Below are 15,925 nucleotides of genomic sequence, written 5' to 3' on the forward strand. Positions count from 1 at the left end.
GGGATACTCTCCGCCGGAAGCCGTGGGCGCGCTCTCTCGGCCGCCGCCTGGACATCTGCTCCCCGGAGACGAGCTTCTGCGCAAATCGGGGGTCTGGTCTTTACGGTGACCCAGTTTTGGGGCCGGTAGCCCAGGGGACGCCCCTTGATCTCCTGCTCTGGGCGCCAGGGGGGCCTGCGTTCTGGGTCCCACGGGACTGTAGACTTCGGACACGTTCTGGCCACTGCAGAGGCAGCACGGTGTCTCGTGACCATGTCTTTCTGAGCAAGAGGCCCGCCAGCGTGTTCGGAAGCTTGGGCCTGGCCACCAGTTGGGGTCTACGGAGCTGCGTTCAAGGAATGGAGGCCGGTGGAAGCCATCTTTGTCCTCTGCCTGGCTGCATCTGTCTGATATCTTAAATAGCTACCACCCCCAGGGCACAGCAACAGGCAATGAACCCAGAACTCCGTCTTCCTGTGAAAGGGACCTATTAGCTAGTCATCATGGCTGCTGCCCGAGGCTCTGCTTCCAATCGGCCTGAACCCAGGTGTCGTCTGGGATCAACCCCTTCAGGACACGGACAGGTCTTGGCAAACCCTCAAATACTGGGAGCTATGAAAAATGAAATAGGCTGCTTGGACAATCAGAAAGCTTTGAGAGAGAACCAAGAACTAGGGCAGGATTGAATGAGTTTCAAGAGTCACTGTACATAGTTACATTTTTTTCTTGTGATTGTAACTTTTAAGATACATTCTCTTGGTGGCTTTCAAATATGCATTACAGTATTATTATTTTTATTTTTTTAATTTTTTAAAAAGATTTTGTCAGAGTGAGATCGAGAACGTGCACAAGCAGGGAGAACAGCAGGCAGAGGGAGAGGGAGAAGCAGGCTCTCCGCTGAGCAACGAACCCAATGCGGGGTTGGATCCTAGGACCCTGGGGTCATGACTTGAGCCAAAGGCAGACGCTTAACCGACTGAGCCACCCAGGCACCCTTTTTTTTTTTTTTAAGAAAGATTTTATTTATTCATTTGATACAGAGAGATACAGAGAGAGCATGAGCAGGGGGAGAGGCAGAGGGAGAGGGAGAAGCAGGTACCCCACTGAGCAGGGCTGTAGATAATGACCTGAGCCGAAAGCAGACTCTTAACCATCCGAGCCACCCAGGCGCTCTGCATTACAGTATTATTGTCTCTAGTTGTCAAGCTGTCCCTGACATCCCCATGATTTATAACTGGAAGTGTATACCTTTTGAGCCCCATCACCTATTCCCCCCAGCCCCCTACCTCCAGTGACCACCAATCTGTTCTATCTTTGAGCTTCATTTCGTTTTTTAGATCCCACAGATAAGTGAGATCATATGCTATTTGTCTTTTTTCTCTTATTTCACTTACCATAATGCCCTCAAGTTCCATCCATGTCACAAATGGGCAGATTTCATTCTTTATGGCTGAATAATATTCCATTATGTGTATATAATGGAATATATCTCACATTTTCTTTATTCATCCATCCATGGACACTTAGAATGTGTTCATATCTTGGCTAGTAAAAATAATGCTGCAGTGAACATGGGGGTGCATATATCTTTTCAAGTTAGTGTTTTCATCTTCTGACACAGAAGTGAAATTGCTGGATCATATGCTAGTTCTATTTTTGATTTTTTTGAGGAACTTCCATATCATTCTCCATTTTTGTCATTATGTGTGGTTATGGATGTTAACTAGACTTAAAGTGGTGATTATTTTGCAATACAGACAAACAGCAAACCATTATGTTGTACACCTGAAAGTAGTAAAATGTCATTTGTCAATAATACTTCAAAAAAAAAAAAAGAATGAAAGAAAAGGAAAGAAATCAAAGGCTGATCCGTTCATGCAGGCCCCAGGACAATGGAGCTACTCTGATTTCCTGAGGGTGATGGGCGGCAACGGAGCAAAGATTTGTCAGAAAGGCCTTACCCTTCCTCGGTGGGGCATTCCCCAGTTCTTGGTGATGTGTGTCATCTCCCGTCTCCAAACTGTGGCCAGAGGGGAGTCATGCCAGAAGAAACCTCACAGTAGCTTCTGATGTGGGCCCCATGGCCAGAGGACGTTGCTGCTCGGCTAATCTGAGGGCACACCTGGAAGAAACACCCAGATTGAGGTGGAACTGCCCAAAATTACAGATCGGGACATGTACTAAAAAGCACCTTTGTAGCCAAAACCTGAAGCAGTGAAACAGCATTTTGTTAAATCCCTCCTCCATAAATAGCTCTCCGAAGTTCCTTCTCCCACGTACTCTAGTTACTGCTTGATGTCAAAATTGGGAAATGTTTTTAGATTTTTGTCACTTGGGGATTAAGTAGTTCACCTCGTTATACGTGACATACTGGAAAGAGCAGAGAGAACTGGATCCTGGTTCGAATCTCACCTTTACTAGCTGCAGGAACTTCTGAATCTCAGGCTCTTCACCCTTCAAAGGCAGAAATTCATATTGCCTCTTACATTCCAATTCCCAGAGTTGCACATGTGCCTCCCACGTCCTTGAGCACCCTCCCTTGATTCTCCACTTGCCCAGTCCCGAGTTATTAAAGGTCTCCCGACCTTCAGGAAACCTTGCCTTAACTTCATCCTCCCTTCTGCACCCACAAACTGTGCAAACATTACCTTTTTCACACCATAAGGACGATGAACTTACTTCTCCATTATATTTTTGGCAGGAAAGACATTTTATCTCTGCAATTTCAATGCCTAATGATACTTATTGACTAAATTAATTACAGCTTTTTTAAAAAGTTTTTTTTTATTTCTTAATTTTTAAAAAAGATTTTATTTATGTATTTGAGAGAGAGTGAGAAAAGCAGGGGGAGAGGTAGAGGGAGAGGGAAAAGCAGACTCCCTGCTGAGCAGGGAGCCTGATGTAGGGCTCAATCCCAGTTCTGGGATCATGACCTGAGCCAAAGGCAGACGCTTAACTGATTGAGCCACCCAGGCATGCCAAAAAGTTTTATTTTTAGAGAGAGAAAGTGTGAGGGGAGGTGGGGAGAGAGAGAATCTTAAGCAGGCTCCATGCCCAATGTAGAGGCCGACATGGCGCTTGGTCTCACAACCCTGAGATCATGACCTGAGCTGAAATCAAGAGTCAGATGCTTAACCGAGTCACCCAGATGCCCCTAAATTACAACTTTTTTTACGAACTGTACGGTGCAACATAAAAATGTTACTCATAAATCATTAATCACTGAATTATTGAAAATGAACTAGTACTACTGAAATTAGTACCAGTATGTATCTTAAAAAAACTCCACAAATCTATGAAGAATTGTAAGTTTTAGGGCACCTGGCTGGCTCAGCAGTAGAGCATGAGACTCTTTTGATCTCTGGGTCATAAGTCTGAGCCCCATGTTGGGTTTAGAGGTTACTTAAAATCTTTTAAAAAAATGATAAAACTTTCAAGTAAACAACCTTCAGCTTAGTTCAGGTTCTTCCAAATACTTGCATAGTTTGTTTATGCTAAATTTTCGTGTACAAATGTACTGAGCAAATACAAAGGACACGATGTTACCCATAAAAGTTGGTAAAAGAATTTTATTGTGTGGCTTATGTATATCTTCGCATTCTACTAACAGAAAAGCATTTTTCCACATCTTATTTGACCTAACAAATTATGTATTTGTGATTTTATCTACATGGCTGCAGTATTACACTTTTGAAGAAAATCTTCCTTACACTTGTACTTTGGTGCAATTACACAGTAGATACCTCTTCGTCCAGAACATAAAAATATTATCAATCTCAACTTAAAATGGAACAAAGACATTAATACCAAGTTTCTTGCACCACTCGGTAAAAGACTGCAATAAAATCCAAAACAGTATGCTGCTTAACATACAAGATGGTGAGACGTCTGCCAGTCTGTCAAACCTCTGTAGGAATGATTTAGCATCTGGGTTTGTTTTTACTGCGGTTTTCACATACGACAGGTGGAATTGTACCATAATGAAGAATAGTCCCGCTCTTCATTTGCTCAAGAGACTCAAATATTGGACTCTAGCACAGGAAATATCTCTTGGGGCTTAGTAATAGACAAACGGGTAGAAAAAAAAACTGCCTTAGGAAAAATTTCACAATTGTTTGACTAAACATCTGAAACTTTTTTTTTTATCACAGCTTTCATATATTAAAAAAGTTTCCTCCAGAGATGAAGCTTATTTATGAAATAAAACCTAGTCGCTATCATCTGACCCATGTTCTGAGCCCCGATCCGAGGCCTCATTGTTGGATCCCTCTGGTTCGGATTCATTTCCAGAGCCTTGGCCAGAGCCCTCATTATCAGAGCCTCTCTCGGAATCGTGATCGGACTCGGCACTAGGGGACGCGGGGCGGGAGTCCATGTCTGAACCTCCAGAGCGGCTTCTCCCGGACTGCACAGACTCATTGTCGGACTGCTCAGAACCTGAGGGCCTTCTCTTTCTGGCTGGCTGGTCACTGTCTGAATCCTCATCTGACTGCTCTCTGCGGGGCCTCCGGGGACTGCCGGCCTCGCTGCCAGACTTGTTCTGGTTCTCATCAGAATCGCTCTCTGAAGAGGCACGTTTCTTCCGCCGCTCTCCCTCGTCCGAGTCGCTGTTGCTGGTGCGGTGATGTCTGGGAAAGACAAGCACTGGTTAGACTGGCCAATGGGAGACTCGACGAGCAGAGAATGCTTTTAAAATGTCACGGCATTTAATGTTCTATTTCTTGACCTGGATGGTGTTTACACAGGTGTTTATTTTGTGATACTTGTTTGTGTCCTGTTTTGTAAATTTGATCTATTTCACAGTAAAAAAAGGATTAAAAGGAAAAAAGAATATGGCACTTTGGTTATAACAGCATTTAAACAGTAAACAAGGACTCTCATTGGCTTATATCAGGTACCTTTCATCAGAATGCAGCACTTCTCAATTTCATACATAAAGTTACAAAAAGGAAGGAATGATTTATTTTCATAAATAAATTCATAGCAGCAGAAGTGAAACCCAGGATCTTGCTTGGCTGTAGACCCTGAGGAATTAACCCCCTCCTACGGCTGGATGAGTGGGACTCATCCCCGTCTTATCAGACACCCAAAGAGCAAAGGCACCTTTTCTATCCATTATCTGCTGCTGCACTAGGGCCCTCCACCAGCACAAGACTTACTTAAGAGAAGAAGCTGGAGCTAAAAGGCTTCTGTAGCTTGCTTACTTCTGCTCTGAGTTCCCCTCTACTTATCAGTTGATGGGTTAAAGGGAAAGGGACTTGTACCTATGCTTGAAATAGTGGTGACACCCAGGAAATCTTGGCTTCCTGGAGGCTCTGGAGGAAAGAGCATTCCCTTAACTGCTGTGACAGCTGCTCACAGCCCAGAGCTTTGGACGGGAGGACATACTTCTTCTGTGGCATATTCCTATTTTGGTTTCTATGACAAATATTCCTGGAAAGAAGAATTAAATCCTACAGGATTCACTCTAAGAAGGGAGAAGACGATGAAATACATTCCTCTGTTTGGAAATGAAACCATCTCTGCATCAGTGAAGAAAGCGTCTTTGTGCTTAAATCTGAAAGAAGAAACCTAGACATACAATCCATAATTCGAGTCACTCTGCATGGACATGAAGTGTGCCGAAGAGGAGGACACTGTATTTCCATTCTGTATATATATTAAAGGCCAGTGGGCCTCCTGGGATCCAATTCCCACCACTCTACCTGGCCAAATGAGCAAACACTTCGTGATGGTCAGGACCAAGTTTAACTGATAAAATTGACTCAAATCAACTTGTTCTTGACCTCGGATATAGTTTAGCAGCAGCTCAGCCTCTCACAAGGACCCTTCTGCCTACACACTTTAACAATGCTCATTCCAAACCAGACATCTCATTGCTCTGCTCACGCATACCTCTCACCACTGGCCAGGGTAACACCAGGCACAAAGGGAAAAGCAACCCCAATGTATGTCAGCCTTCAGAGAAAACGGGAACTGCAAGTCATATACAGATGGTTCCCTAGAGCTCGCTACGTAGGAGGCCAGCACCCCGCTAGCACCGTTAGCTACCCCCCCAGCATGCTAACCAAGACTCAAACAGCCTTCCTTTTACAAAGCCTGTCTCCTACAACCCTCCCCTCAACTCCAGATTAGGTATAGTCCCTGGAGAGCAATAAATGAAACCATAAGTGGTAACGCTTATCCCACGATAATGTGGTTTTTGGTTTATCTGTTACTCTCCACTGCCTCTAAGGCATAAACTCCTTGACGGCACAGTCTGATTCTTTCCTCTGTATCCCCAGCACTCAGCACACTATCTCATGGAATTCTTAGTGGATGTTCAAGTGACTGTGGAATGAAATGACAGCCATCAGAAGAAATACACAGTGTGGTACAGCATTCAGAGTCCCAGTCTGTGGATCCAAGTTGGGGGGAACCTCCTGCTTGAGGGACAAGCTTGGGACAAGTAAAATCAAAGACTGCTTCTCCAGGTGCGCCATGAGCTAAAGGAGAGTACTGGACAAGCGGTCTAGGAAAAGACCTTCATGGAGCAGGCAGAGCTGAGTCACCACCACCCGACAATGGAGGAAATGGTCAAGAAAGTCCCATCTCCATGTGACCAGGATCAAGCTACTCTAACAGTTTTAGCTGGTCTGGTAGTGTAGCAAAGTGATACATTTCACTTAGAAGGATGCCATCCAGGGGTGCCTGGGTGGCTCAGTCCTTGAGCGTCTGCCTTCGGCTCAGGGCGTGATCCCAGAGTCCTGGGATCGAGCCCCACATCAGGCTCCTCCACTGGGAGCCTGCTTTCTTCCTCTCCCACTACCCCTGCTTGTGTTCCCTCTCTCGCTGGCTGTCTCTCTCTGTCAAATAAATAAATAAAATCTTAAAAAAAAAAAAAAAAAAAGAAGGATGCCATCCAGAGCTAGAGCGTATTAAGCTAAGTGAAATAAGTCAGTCAGAGAAAGACAAATACCATATGATCTCACTCATATGTGTAATTTAAGAAAGAAAACCGATGAACATATGGGAAGGGGAAAAAGAAAAAAAAGAGAGAGGGAAACAAGCCATAAGAGACTCTCAACAACAGAGAACAAATCGAGGGTTGATGGAGGGGGTGGGTGGGGGATGAGCTAGATGGGTGATGGGCATTAAGGAGGGCACTTGTGATGAGCACTGAGTGTTGTATGTAAGTGACGAATCACTGAATTCTACTCTAGAAATCAATACTGCACTGGATGTTAACTCCTTAAAATTTAAATAAAAAAATAACAAAAATAGTAATAATAAAATACAAAATAAAATAAAATTTCACTATTAAAAAAATAGAAGGATGCCATCCAGGAAATTTCAGCTAATACCCACAGAGAAATAAGATTTCAAAATAGGTTTTTTTCTCTGAGGGACAAACATGTGACAGGACAAAATGACAGTGTTAGAATAAGTTGTGTGCTGAGATTTCTGCCAGCTTTGACATTCTAAGAAGCTGGAGGGAAGACATTTTGTCATAGTGACCACTCTTATCTTTCATTAGAAGAATACACTAAGGGAAGAACTCCTACCCTTCATCAGCAATTTTAAGTTTATCTTCGTCTGAAGAATCATCACTTGACGATATGATGGCTTTCGATTTTATTTTGCCCTTCATTGAAGGAGGCAGACGTTCTGGCTTGGGCTAAAGAAAGAAGAACAAACACAACAGATTATTCAAGACACTCACGTTACATTACATTAGGACACCTTGTTAAACTAAGTTTGCAGTGTAATGATAACAATCAAACAACAGCCAATACACTTCAAAAAGAAGCATCTGTGCTTAAAGAAACTGCAGGGAAAGAATGTATTCTGATGTAGTACGATCATTCCTGCCTACAATGGGGATGAAAACCACAGTATTATAAACTCACAGCCTTCTTCTTCTCCGCTTTTGGGGGACGGCGCTTTTTCGGTTTGGGGCCATTTTCGGTTTCGTCATCGTCAGATCCTTCTTCTCCCTTTGGAGGTCTTACATAGTGGACATCAAGAGAAAGTCTGTCAAGATTCACTCATACCTAGAAACTCTAAAACTACTTTGTCATTGACATGTATTCATTCTGAATACTATTTTCTATGCGTGTTCTCCTCAACCACACTGTCCCTCCTCAAGGGCAGAGGCCATCAGCTACAGTCCTTGTACATAGCTCAGGAGTGTGCAAAAACCATGGATTTCTGTGACGTCTACCAAATAATTACGTTTCTGTCAAGTCCTCTTATTAATCTAAGATAAGCTTGAATCTTGCACTTGGTGGAGGGGTGGAGGATGTGACAAAAGACCCAGGCTCCAGACCTTGCATTTTTCCTCTCCTCTTCCTTCCTTCCTTCCTAGCTACTCATTCCGGGCCTACCAGTCCTATCATAGCTTCCATTCCACAGGTCTGTGTCTGGAAGAATTCATGAGGTTCTTCCCCAAGTAGAGGCAGTGAAGGGCTGGGAAGAACAGGTCTCGCTAAGGTAGCTGACTGGAGGTTCCTAGACAGGGGAGCACCACGAGAGAGGAACGGGACAGATCAGGGGCACCGCCAGCTGAGGAATGGGCAGGGTACCACTTAACAGCAAATGGCACTGGGAAGATTCGAAGTCCCTTCTTTCAGATTAATTCACATTTTATACATCTAGCAAAACTCGAGGTGGGCATCGTTATTACCATTTAACACAAAGGAAACTGAGGCTCAGTGACTCTCCTAAGATTGCATGTGGACAATTAGTGTGGACACACCCGGTTTTCTCATTCTAAATTGCATATATTTTCCCACAAATAAATATTACAATTTTGAAGACATAAGAAAGGAAATGATGACTAACTTGCAGCTCTCACAGGAAAGCTGTGAAGATGTGTGGAGACTCCAAGTTCTCAGGGGATTTGGTGGTGGAGTCTATCTTAGGATTATTATGATTAAAGTAGGAAGTGGGGGAACAAAAGACTTGACTGTCTGGAAAGATCAAGTGATCACCAAGTTTCACGAATTCTAACACAAGATTCAGGTGAGAGGTCATTTGTCACCTTTATGAAGCTAGTCACACACACTGATAATACCTTCTCCTCTTTTTCTTCTTTCTCTCACCACCCTCGTCTTCTTCGCCTTCTTGTTCACTACCACTGCCCTTTCTTCTCTTCTTCTTTTTGGATATAGGCAGGTCATCGTCGGTATCATCATTGACAAATTCATCAAACTCTCCTCCCTTTTTAGAACGCTGAAATCCAAACATGACTACAATCAGTTCTCTCCTGGCTGGGGGAATGAGGCCAGATCCTTTCGTCATTTGACAAACAAAAGATCTTTTTTTACCAAGTCACAAGGAAGGGGTACTTGATGAAGCCCAATGTTAAAGACTTCTATTAGGGTGAACTGTTCAGATGTCAAACATCATCAACTACTTAGGCCTCTACAAGGTACAGCGTGCTGGACTAACCCTGGAATGCATTTCTAAGTACTGGATACCACCAAAAGCACTGTGTCGGAAGAGTGTCTCTCAGCAAAGGAGGAAGTCAAACTTCAGAAATAAGCACTGAGTAAACACAACCAATGATATTTAGCTCTAGGAGTCAAACAACAGAGACTGCGGCCATCAGTATGAGCAGGAGTCCCATCTTACCCGTCCACCACCGCCACCTCTTTTCTTTTCTTTTGTTGCTTCAGTCTCTCCAGTAAACATAAGAATATTTTTGGTCTTCTCTACATACTGGGCCCGCTGTTCCAAAAGTTTCTTTTGCTCTTCCTTTTCTCTGAGACGTTTCTCTTCCTATGAGGGAGAAAGAGTAGGAAAACACTGCATCGAAATGTTATGTTGAAAAAATATCATGACCATCAGAAGGACTTCTTTTTTAACATACAAGGTGTATGTATGCACACAATTCTTTAGTTCTAGTATAACTGCAAACACAATAAATACCTGTTCTTTAAGAAGTTTCTGCCTTAACAGTTCCTTTTCTTGCTCTTGTTTGGCCCGTAATTCCCTTTCCTCTTCATCTTGTTTGCGTGCCCGGGCCACATGGTACTGGGCCTGGCTCAGTAAGTCAGAGCATTGCCTACAACATTTCAGATTCACAGAGACATGAATGCAGTTAGTACACTTTTTGTTCAAAAACTCAGAGCATCTGTTTTCCTTATACTAACTAAAAAGTCTGAAGCAGGATCATTAGCTGATATCTAAGGGATATTTTAATTAGCAAAATTAACTCACTTTCTCAAAACTCAAGACTGTCAACTACAGTAACTTTCCAAAGTATAAGCATCCTCTGAAAGTACAAATATAAAAATTTTCAACATTATCTCCACATGTGACTCAAAAAGTCAGGATAGCTAGAAAAGTATTTTCTCCACACAATTTAAATACTTGTACTAAATTGACTTTGTCATATTCCCTGAAAGGACCCTTAGAAAAAAGCCTTGACCCAGGCTGGGGAGTCCCACAGAGGAGTGGGAAAGACTGACCCCTGGAAGGCCACCCAGCGCACACTGATATCACTGCCTCACCCAAAGTCACCTTCCAGAAGTAGTAACATTACCTGGCTTCTGTAGCAGCAAGGGCCAAATCGAATCTCATTTTGTCTCCCACTTTACTCAAGTAACTGAAGTATCTAAATGGAATGAGAAAATAAAATACTTAAAAAAAATTCTAATAAAACAGGCTCTTTACATTTTTATTTATTTATTTATATATATATATATATATTTTAAAGAGTTTATTTATTTGACAGAGACAGCCAGTGAGAGAGGGAACACAAGCAGGGGGAGTGGGAGAGGAAGAAGCAGGTTCCAAGTGGAAGAGCCTGATGTGGGGTTCGATCCCAGAATGCTGGGATCACGCCCTGAGCCAAAGGCAGACGCTTAACGACTGCGCCACCCAGGCGCCCCTGGCTCTTTACATTTCTAATTGGCTCTACAAAAATAGTCTGAGAATAGGTTTACATATTGACTGACTTACATAAACCTGTTTGATACATGAAAGGCTATCATCTCAATAAAACTATATATGAAACTCACTTAAAAAAAGACTCTCATCAATATAACACTCAATATGTTTAATAAAAAACAAGTTCACAAAGTTAAATAGTCATAATTAATATTTTCAGTAAATTCATAAATAACCAAAAATCAGCTCAAGCAAACAAATATTTACTAAACACTGTATTTACTAAATATACATGGAGGTTAGGAGGTGTAGGCCATGAAAATACTTGCAACCAATGTACCAGGCAAGGCAAGAAATACTTATGTAAGAATTTAAATAAGGTTGGACAAATGCTAAAGAGATGTCAGGTTTTGATTTCACCACTAACTGAAATAGAAATAAATCCTATGAAGATAAATTTTGAGCTAAGTTCAATAAACCTATTCAATATTTTAAGAGGACAGGCCATAATAATCTTAGCCCAATAAAAATTAATATCCCATGAAAGACACACCAGTATAAGTAGTAAAACCAATATAACTGAAGCCTAAAAATTTCAAGTGTGTAAAATGCTGGGTCATTTTATTGTCATATTAATGAAAATCTAGGGCAAGCCTGCAAGGCTAGCCAGCCAGTTCTAGCAGAGGCTACATGATCCAAACCTGGCAAGAACCGGGCCAGTTTGGTGCCACCTGGTGTCAGCTATCTGCTTTGGCTTAAAAATCACTGGAATGCTTCTAAATAGAAATTCTCTTGAAGGGAAATGATTTTCAGCACCTTTTGAAACAAATGGATTGATTAATGATTTTATTTATTTGTCAGAGAGAGAGCGAGCACAAGCAGAGGGAGCATTAGGCAGAGGGAGAAGCAGGCTCTCTGCTGAGCAAGGAGCCCAATGTGGGACTCATACCCCCTGAGCCGAAGGCAGATGCTTAACCGACTGAGCCACCCAGGTGTCCCGAGACAAATGGATTTAAAAAGAAAAAACATTTCAAAAGTTGTTTCTATAAAATCGTTACCTATGTGCAAGCTCCAGTTCTTTCACAGCATTAAGTACTTCCTTCAGATTACTCTTTTCATCTTTCAGAACAGAGGTAGCTAATCTTTGCAGGACCAAGGCCACATTAAACATAAGTACTGTATCACTGGGGGCCACATGTCTAGCCTATTAAGTAAGAAACAAAGCAAATACTTCATATAATCAAATGATGTGAAAAGGATTTTAGCCAAATAGAGTGTTAGGGATATATATATGAACATGCATAAAACAGAATTGTAAAAAAAAGTACAATGCACCACAGAACTAAATGAGAATAATGAGTTTTTCTTCTTACCTTTAGTAATGTCTGTTTGCACTCTTGTAACTTGCCACACTTGAAGAGGGCCCGGGCCAAATACAACACAACTTCAGTGTTCTGGTGCTTATAGAACTTTCTGAGGCAATTTTCATACTATAATAAAAGAAAAAATACAAAGTTAAAATACAAAAAGGATTAAATAATGTTGTCATCATATAACAAGATTTCAAGTGATTTTAAAGCTATGTGAAAAGGTATTTTACCTTTTGAGTGGTTAATTTAATTAACTAATTTATTTATTTATTTATTTATTAAGATTTTATTTATTTAACAGAGAGAGACAGCCATCGAGAGAGGGAACACAAGCAGGGGGAGTGGGAGAGGAAGAAGCAGGCTCCTAGTGGAAGAGCCTGATGTGGGGCTCGATCCCAGAATGCTGGGATCACGCCCTGAGCCAAAGGCAGATGCCTAACGACTGTGCCACCCAGGCGCCCCATTGAGTGGTTAATTTTAAAGAATAATTTGAAAATGATTTTTGACATTCACCAGGGTACACTTTCACAACATGTAAATCTGCTTAAAAAAAACCCAAAAAACCCACAACTAGATACTCAAAATAGTTTTTCCATTTGAAACTTGGACCAACACTGAAAGGATAAATAGATGGGAGGGCCTTTTTCATATCTCTAGCAATATTATCTGGAATCAGCTAACTGACAGCTTACTAAAAGTTACGTGCCTGGCTCCTCTAGGTTAATCTCTCTACCACCTTTCTTTACGATCAGTGGAAGCTACTAGCAATGAGCATGTGAAATCTCACAGTTGTGGTTGTTAACTTCTTGGCAAAACCAATATATAGCAATACTGGTGTCAATTTTGCCATGAACACTTCACTTTTGACCATGGAACCTATCCTGTCATAGGTAAGATCTTTTTCATGGAAAGTGGTTAGAGAGTTTCCCCTTGAATATCCCTAGTAATTAATTTGCATTTTTAAGAGGCAACATTATCACTCTGCAGATCAGGAAGGCCCTACCTCCAAAAACACCACCCCTGAGACTACCATATGCAGTCTGGGTTCTATAAATCTTTGTGACTAGCGCCTTTCAAATATTCTGAATTTGATAACAATATCCACCCTTCTTAGATAAAAGGTTAACCACTTCCAGGAGCCTGACTGCAGTTGTCTTCTACCTCTGGTAAGAACCTTGTTTTTTCTGACCATACTATTTCCCATAGAGCCTAAGAACCTTTTTACTTTTTAATATGCTATAGATGCTAAATATATACATTTTTAAAGATTTTAAACTTACAATCCTGAGATCAAGAATCACATCCTCTACCTACTGACTAAACCATGCACCCCTAGATGCTAAATACAATTTTTTAACTTCAAGTTCAAGCTCTCCAAATATGAAAAGCCTAACAAGATTCTACACTGATGAAAACTAATCTCTATGGAGTTTTTCTTTCTTTCCAAAATGTCATTTAACCTTTCTGAAACTCAATTTCTCCCATCTGAGAAAGAAGAGTGTAAAACAAGCAAACAAATATTAAATCCTCCTATCTTCTGGGTACTTACTGATATACTAGGCATGTTAGTACCAAGTATGGTATTTAGTACTCTTCATACTGGATCCTCATACAATTCTGTGAATGTAAGATACATGATCTCCATTTTATAAATGGGGAAACTGGCTCAGAGAGGATGTCCTTTGCCCAAGGCATGCAATTAGGGGTAGAACCAGGACTCATATCTCTGTTTGAACACCAGAGACAGGCCTTACCATTATATGATTGTAAGTCTCTGAACAGACACAGTATCACACGCTCCACGGCAGGGTCAGAATGGTTAAGAAAACATCTGTTCAACAATGAACACAATATAAAAATATCTTGGGGGGAGTTAAGATGGCGGAGGAGTAGGGGACCCCTTTTTCAGCTGGTCCCGAGTCGAGCTGGATAGGTACCAGACCAGCCTGAACATCCACGGAATCAGCCTGAGACGCAGGAAGATACATCTGGATCTCTACAAATGAACATCTCCAGCGCTGAGTATTGAGGTACGAAGCGGGGAGCCGTGAAACCGCGCACAGATATCGGAAGATAAACGGAAGGGGAAGGGAGCCGCCGCGTTTGGGCACCGGGAAGCGGTAGCCACCTGCACGGGAAGCGGTAGCCACCTGCACGGGGAGCAGGTGGACTCGCAGACTGGCACCGAGAGAGAGCAGACTGAGACCGTGAGCTGGGAGCGCGTGCCACCAGACTTCTCATGGAACTCCGTTGTGCTCACTGGAACCAGACTGAGACCGGGAGCTCTGGAGCGCGCGGGGGGGGGGCAGCTGGCGGCATTAGAAACACAAAGGACAGAGACGCGGTGGCCCTGGAAGTGAGGGCTGGGACGCTGAGTATGGGGCGCACATCCCGGGACACTGCAGGGCTGAGCAGCACCAATAGTAACAGAGTTAAAGTGGCCAGAACATCGGTGGAGAACGGTCCGCGATCCCTCTGTTCTGAGACAGAGGCTGAGATTTGGCCGCTGTTGCTCTGACTCTCAGAAGAGGCACAGGGGCGCCTCGGTGGCACAGCGGTTGAGCATCTGCCTTTGGCTCAGTGTGTGATCCCCGCATTGCAGGATCGATCCCCACGTCGGGCTCCTCCGCTATGAGCCTGCTTCTTCCTCTCCCACTCCCCCTGCTTGTGTTCCCTCTCTCGCTGGCTGTCTGTATCTCTGTCAAATAACTAAATCTTTAAAAAAAAAAAGAAGAGGCACAGCAAACCGCCAGGGAAAGCCGCCAGAGAACAAAAGCCTGGAAATACCAGCNCTAAATCTTTAAAAAAAAAAAGAAGAGGCACAGCAAACCGCCAGGGAAAGCCGCCAGAGAACAAAAGCCTGGAAATACCAGCTCGCAGCGTGCCCACCCCCATACCCCCTCGCAGGGGACACGGAGACTCTACCCAAAAAGGGTTGCCTGAGTATCAGCGCAGCAGGCCCCTCCCCCAGAAGGCAGGCTGAAAAATCAAGAAGCCCACATCCCGGGGCGCCTGGGTGGTGCAGTCATTAAGCGCCTGTCTTCAGCTCAGGGCGTGATCCTGGCATTCTGGAAAAGGAGTCCCTCATCGGGCTCCTCCGCTGGGAGCCTGCTTCTTCCTCTCCCACTCTCCTGCTTGTGTTCCCTCTCTCGCTGGTTGGCTCTCTGCCACATAAATAAATAAAATCTTTAAAGAAGAAGCCCACATCCCTAAGATCCCTATAAAACAAGGGCGCACGGCCTGGGTCCCAGTCAATAATTTGGGCTCTGGACAACCCCGCAACCTCTCCTCATCAGAATGAGGAGAAGGAGAAGCACCCCCCCCAGCAAAGAAAAGACAATGAATCTGTGGCCTCTGCCACAGAAATAATGGATATGGATGTAACCAAATTATCAGAAACGGATTCAGAGTAACAATGGTCAAGATGATGAGTAGACTTGAAAAAAGTATTAACGAAAATGTTACTGAGAATATAGAATCCCTAAGGATGGAAATGAGGGCGAATCTGACAGAAATTAAAAATTCTATGAGCCAAATGCAGGCAAAACTAGAGGCTCTGACGGCCAGGGTCACCGAGGCAGAGGAACACATTAGTGAAATGGAAGATGGGTCAGTAGAGGAAAAAACGAAAATAGAAGCTGGACTTAAAAAAATCCACACCCACGAATGTAGGTTACGGGAGATTACAGACTCAATGAAAC

At 43.0% G+C, this 15,925-nt stretch overlaps 1 protein-coding gene across 1 annotated transcript; it reads right to left on the reverse strand.

Annotated features, from left to right (window-relative positions):
• Positions 1-3,528: 3,528 nt before the first annotated feature.
• Positions 3,529-12,382, reverse strand: LOC100478349 (RNA polymerase-associated protein CTR9 homolog). Its single transcript, XM_019805976.2, has 9 exons — positions 12,228-12,382; positions 11,913-12,058; positions 10,508-10,579; positions 9,892-10,027; positions 9,595-9,741; positions 9,035-9,192; positions 7,869-7,965; positions 7,524-7,636; positions 3,529-4,607 (listed from the first exon to the last, which is right to left on the reverse strand). Exons 2-9 carry the CDS (start codon positions 12,023-12,025, stop codon positions 4,187-4,189), a joined length of 1,257 nt encoding a protein of 418 aa, XP_019661535.2. The 5' UTR covers positions 12,026-12,058; positions 12,228-12,382; the 3' UTR covers positions 3,529-4,186.
• Positions 12,383-15,925: the final 3,543 nt, after the last annotated feature.

This window comes from Ailuropoda melanoleuca, chromosome 7 (assembly GCF_002007445.2).
Source record: "Ailuropoda melanoleuca isolate Jingjing chromosome 7, ASM200744v2, whole genome shotgun sequence".
NCBI lineage: Eukaryota > Metazoa > Chordata > Mammalia > Carnivora > Ursidae > Ailuropoda > Ailuropoda melanoleuca.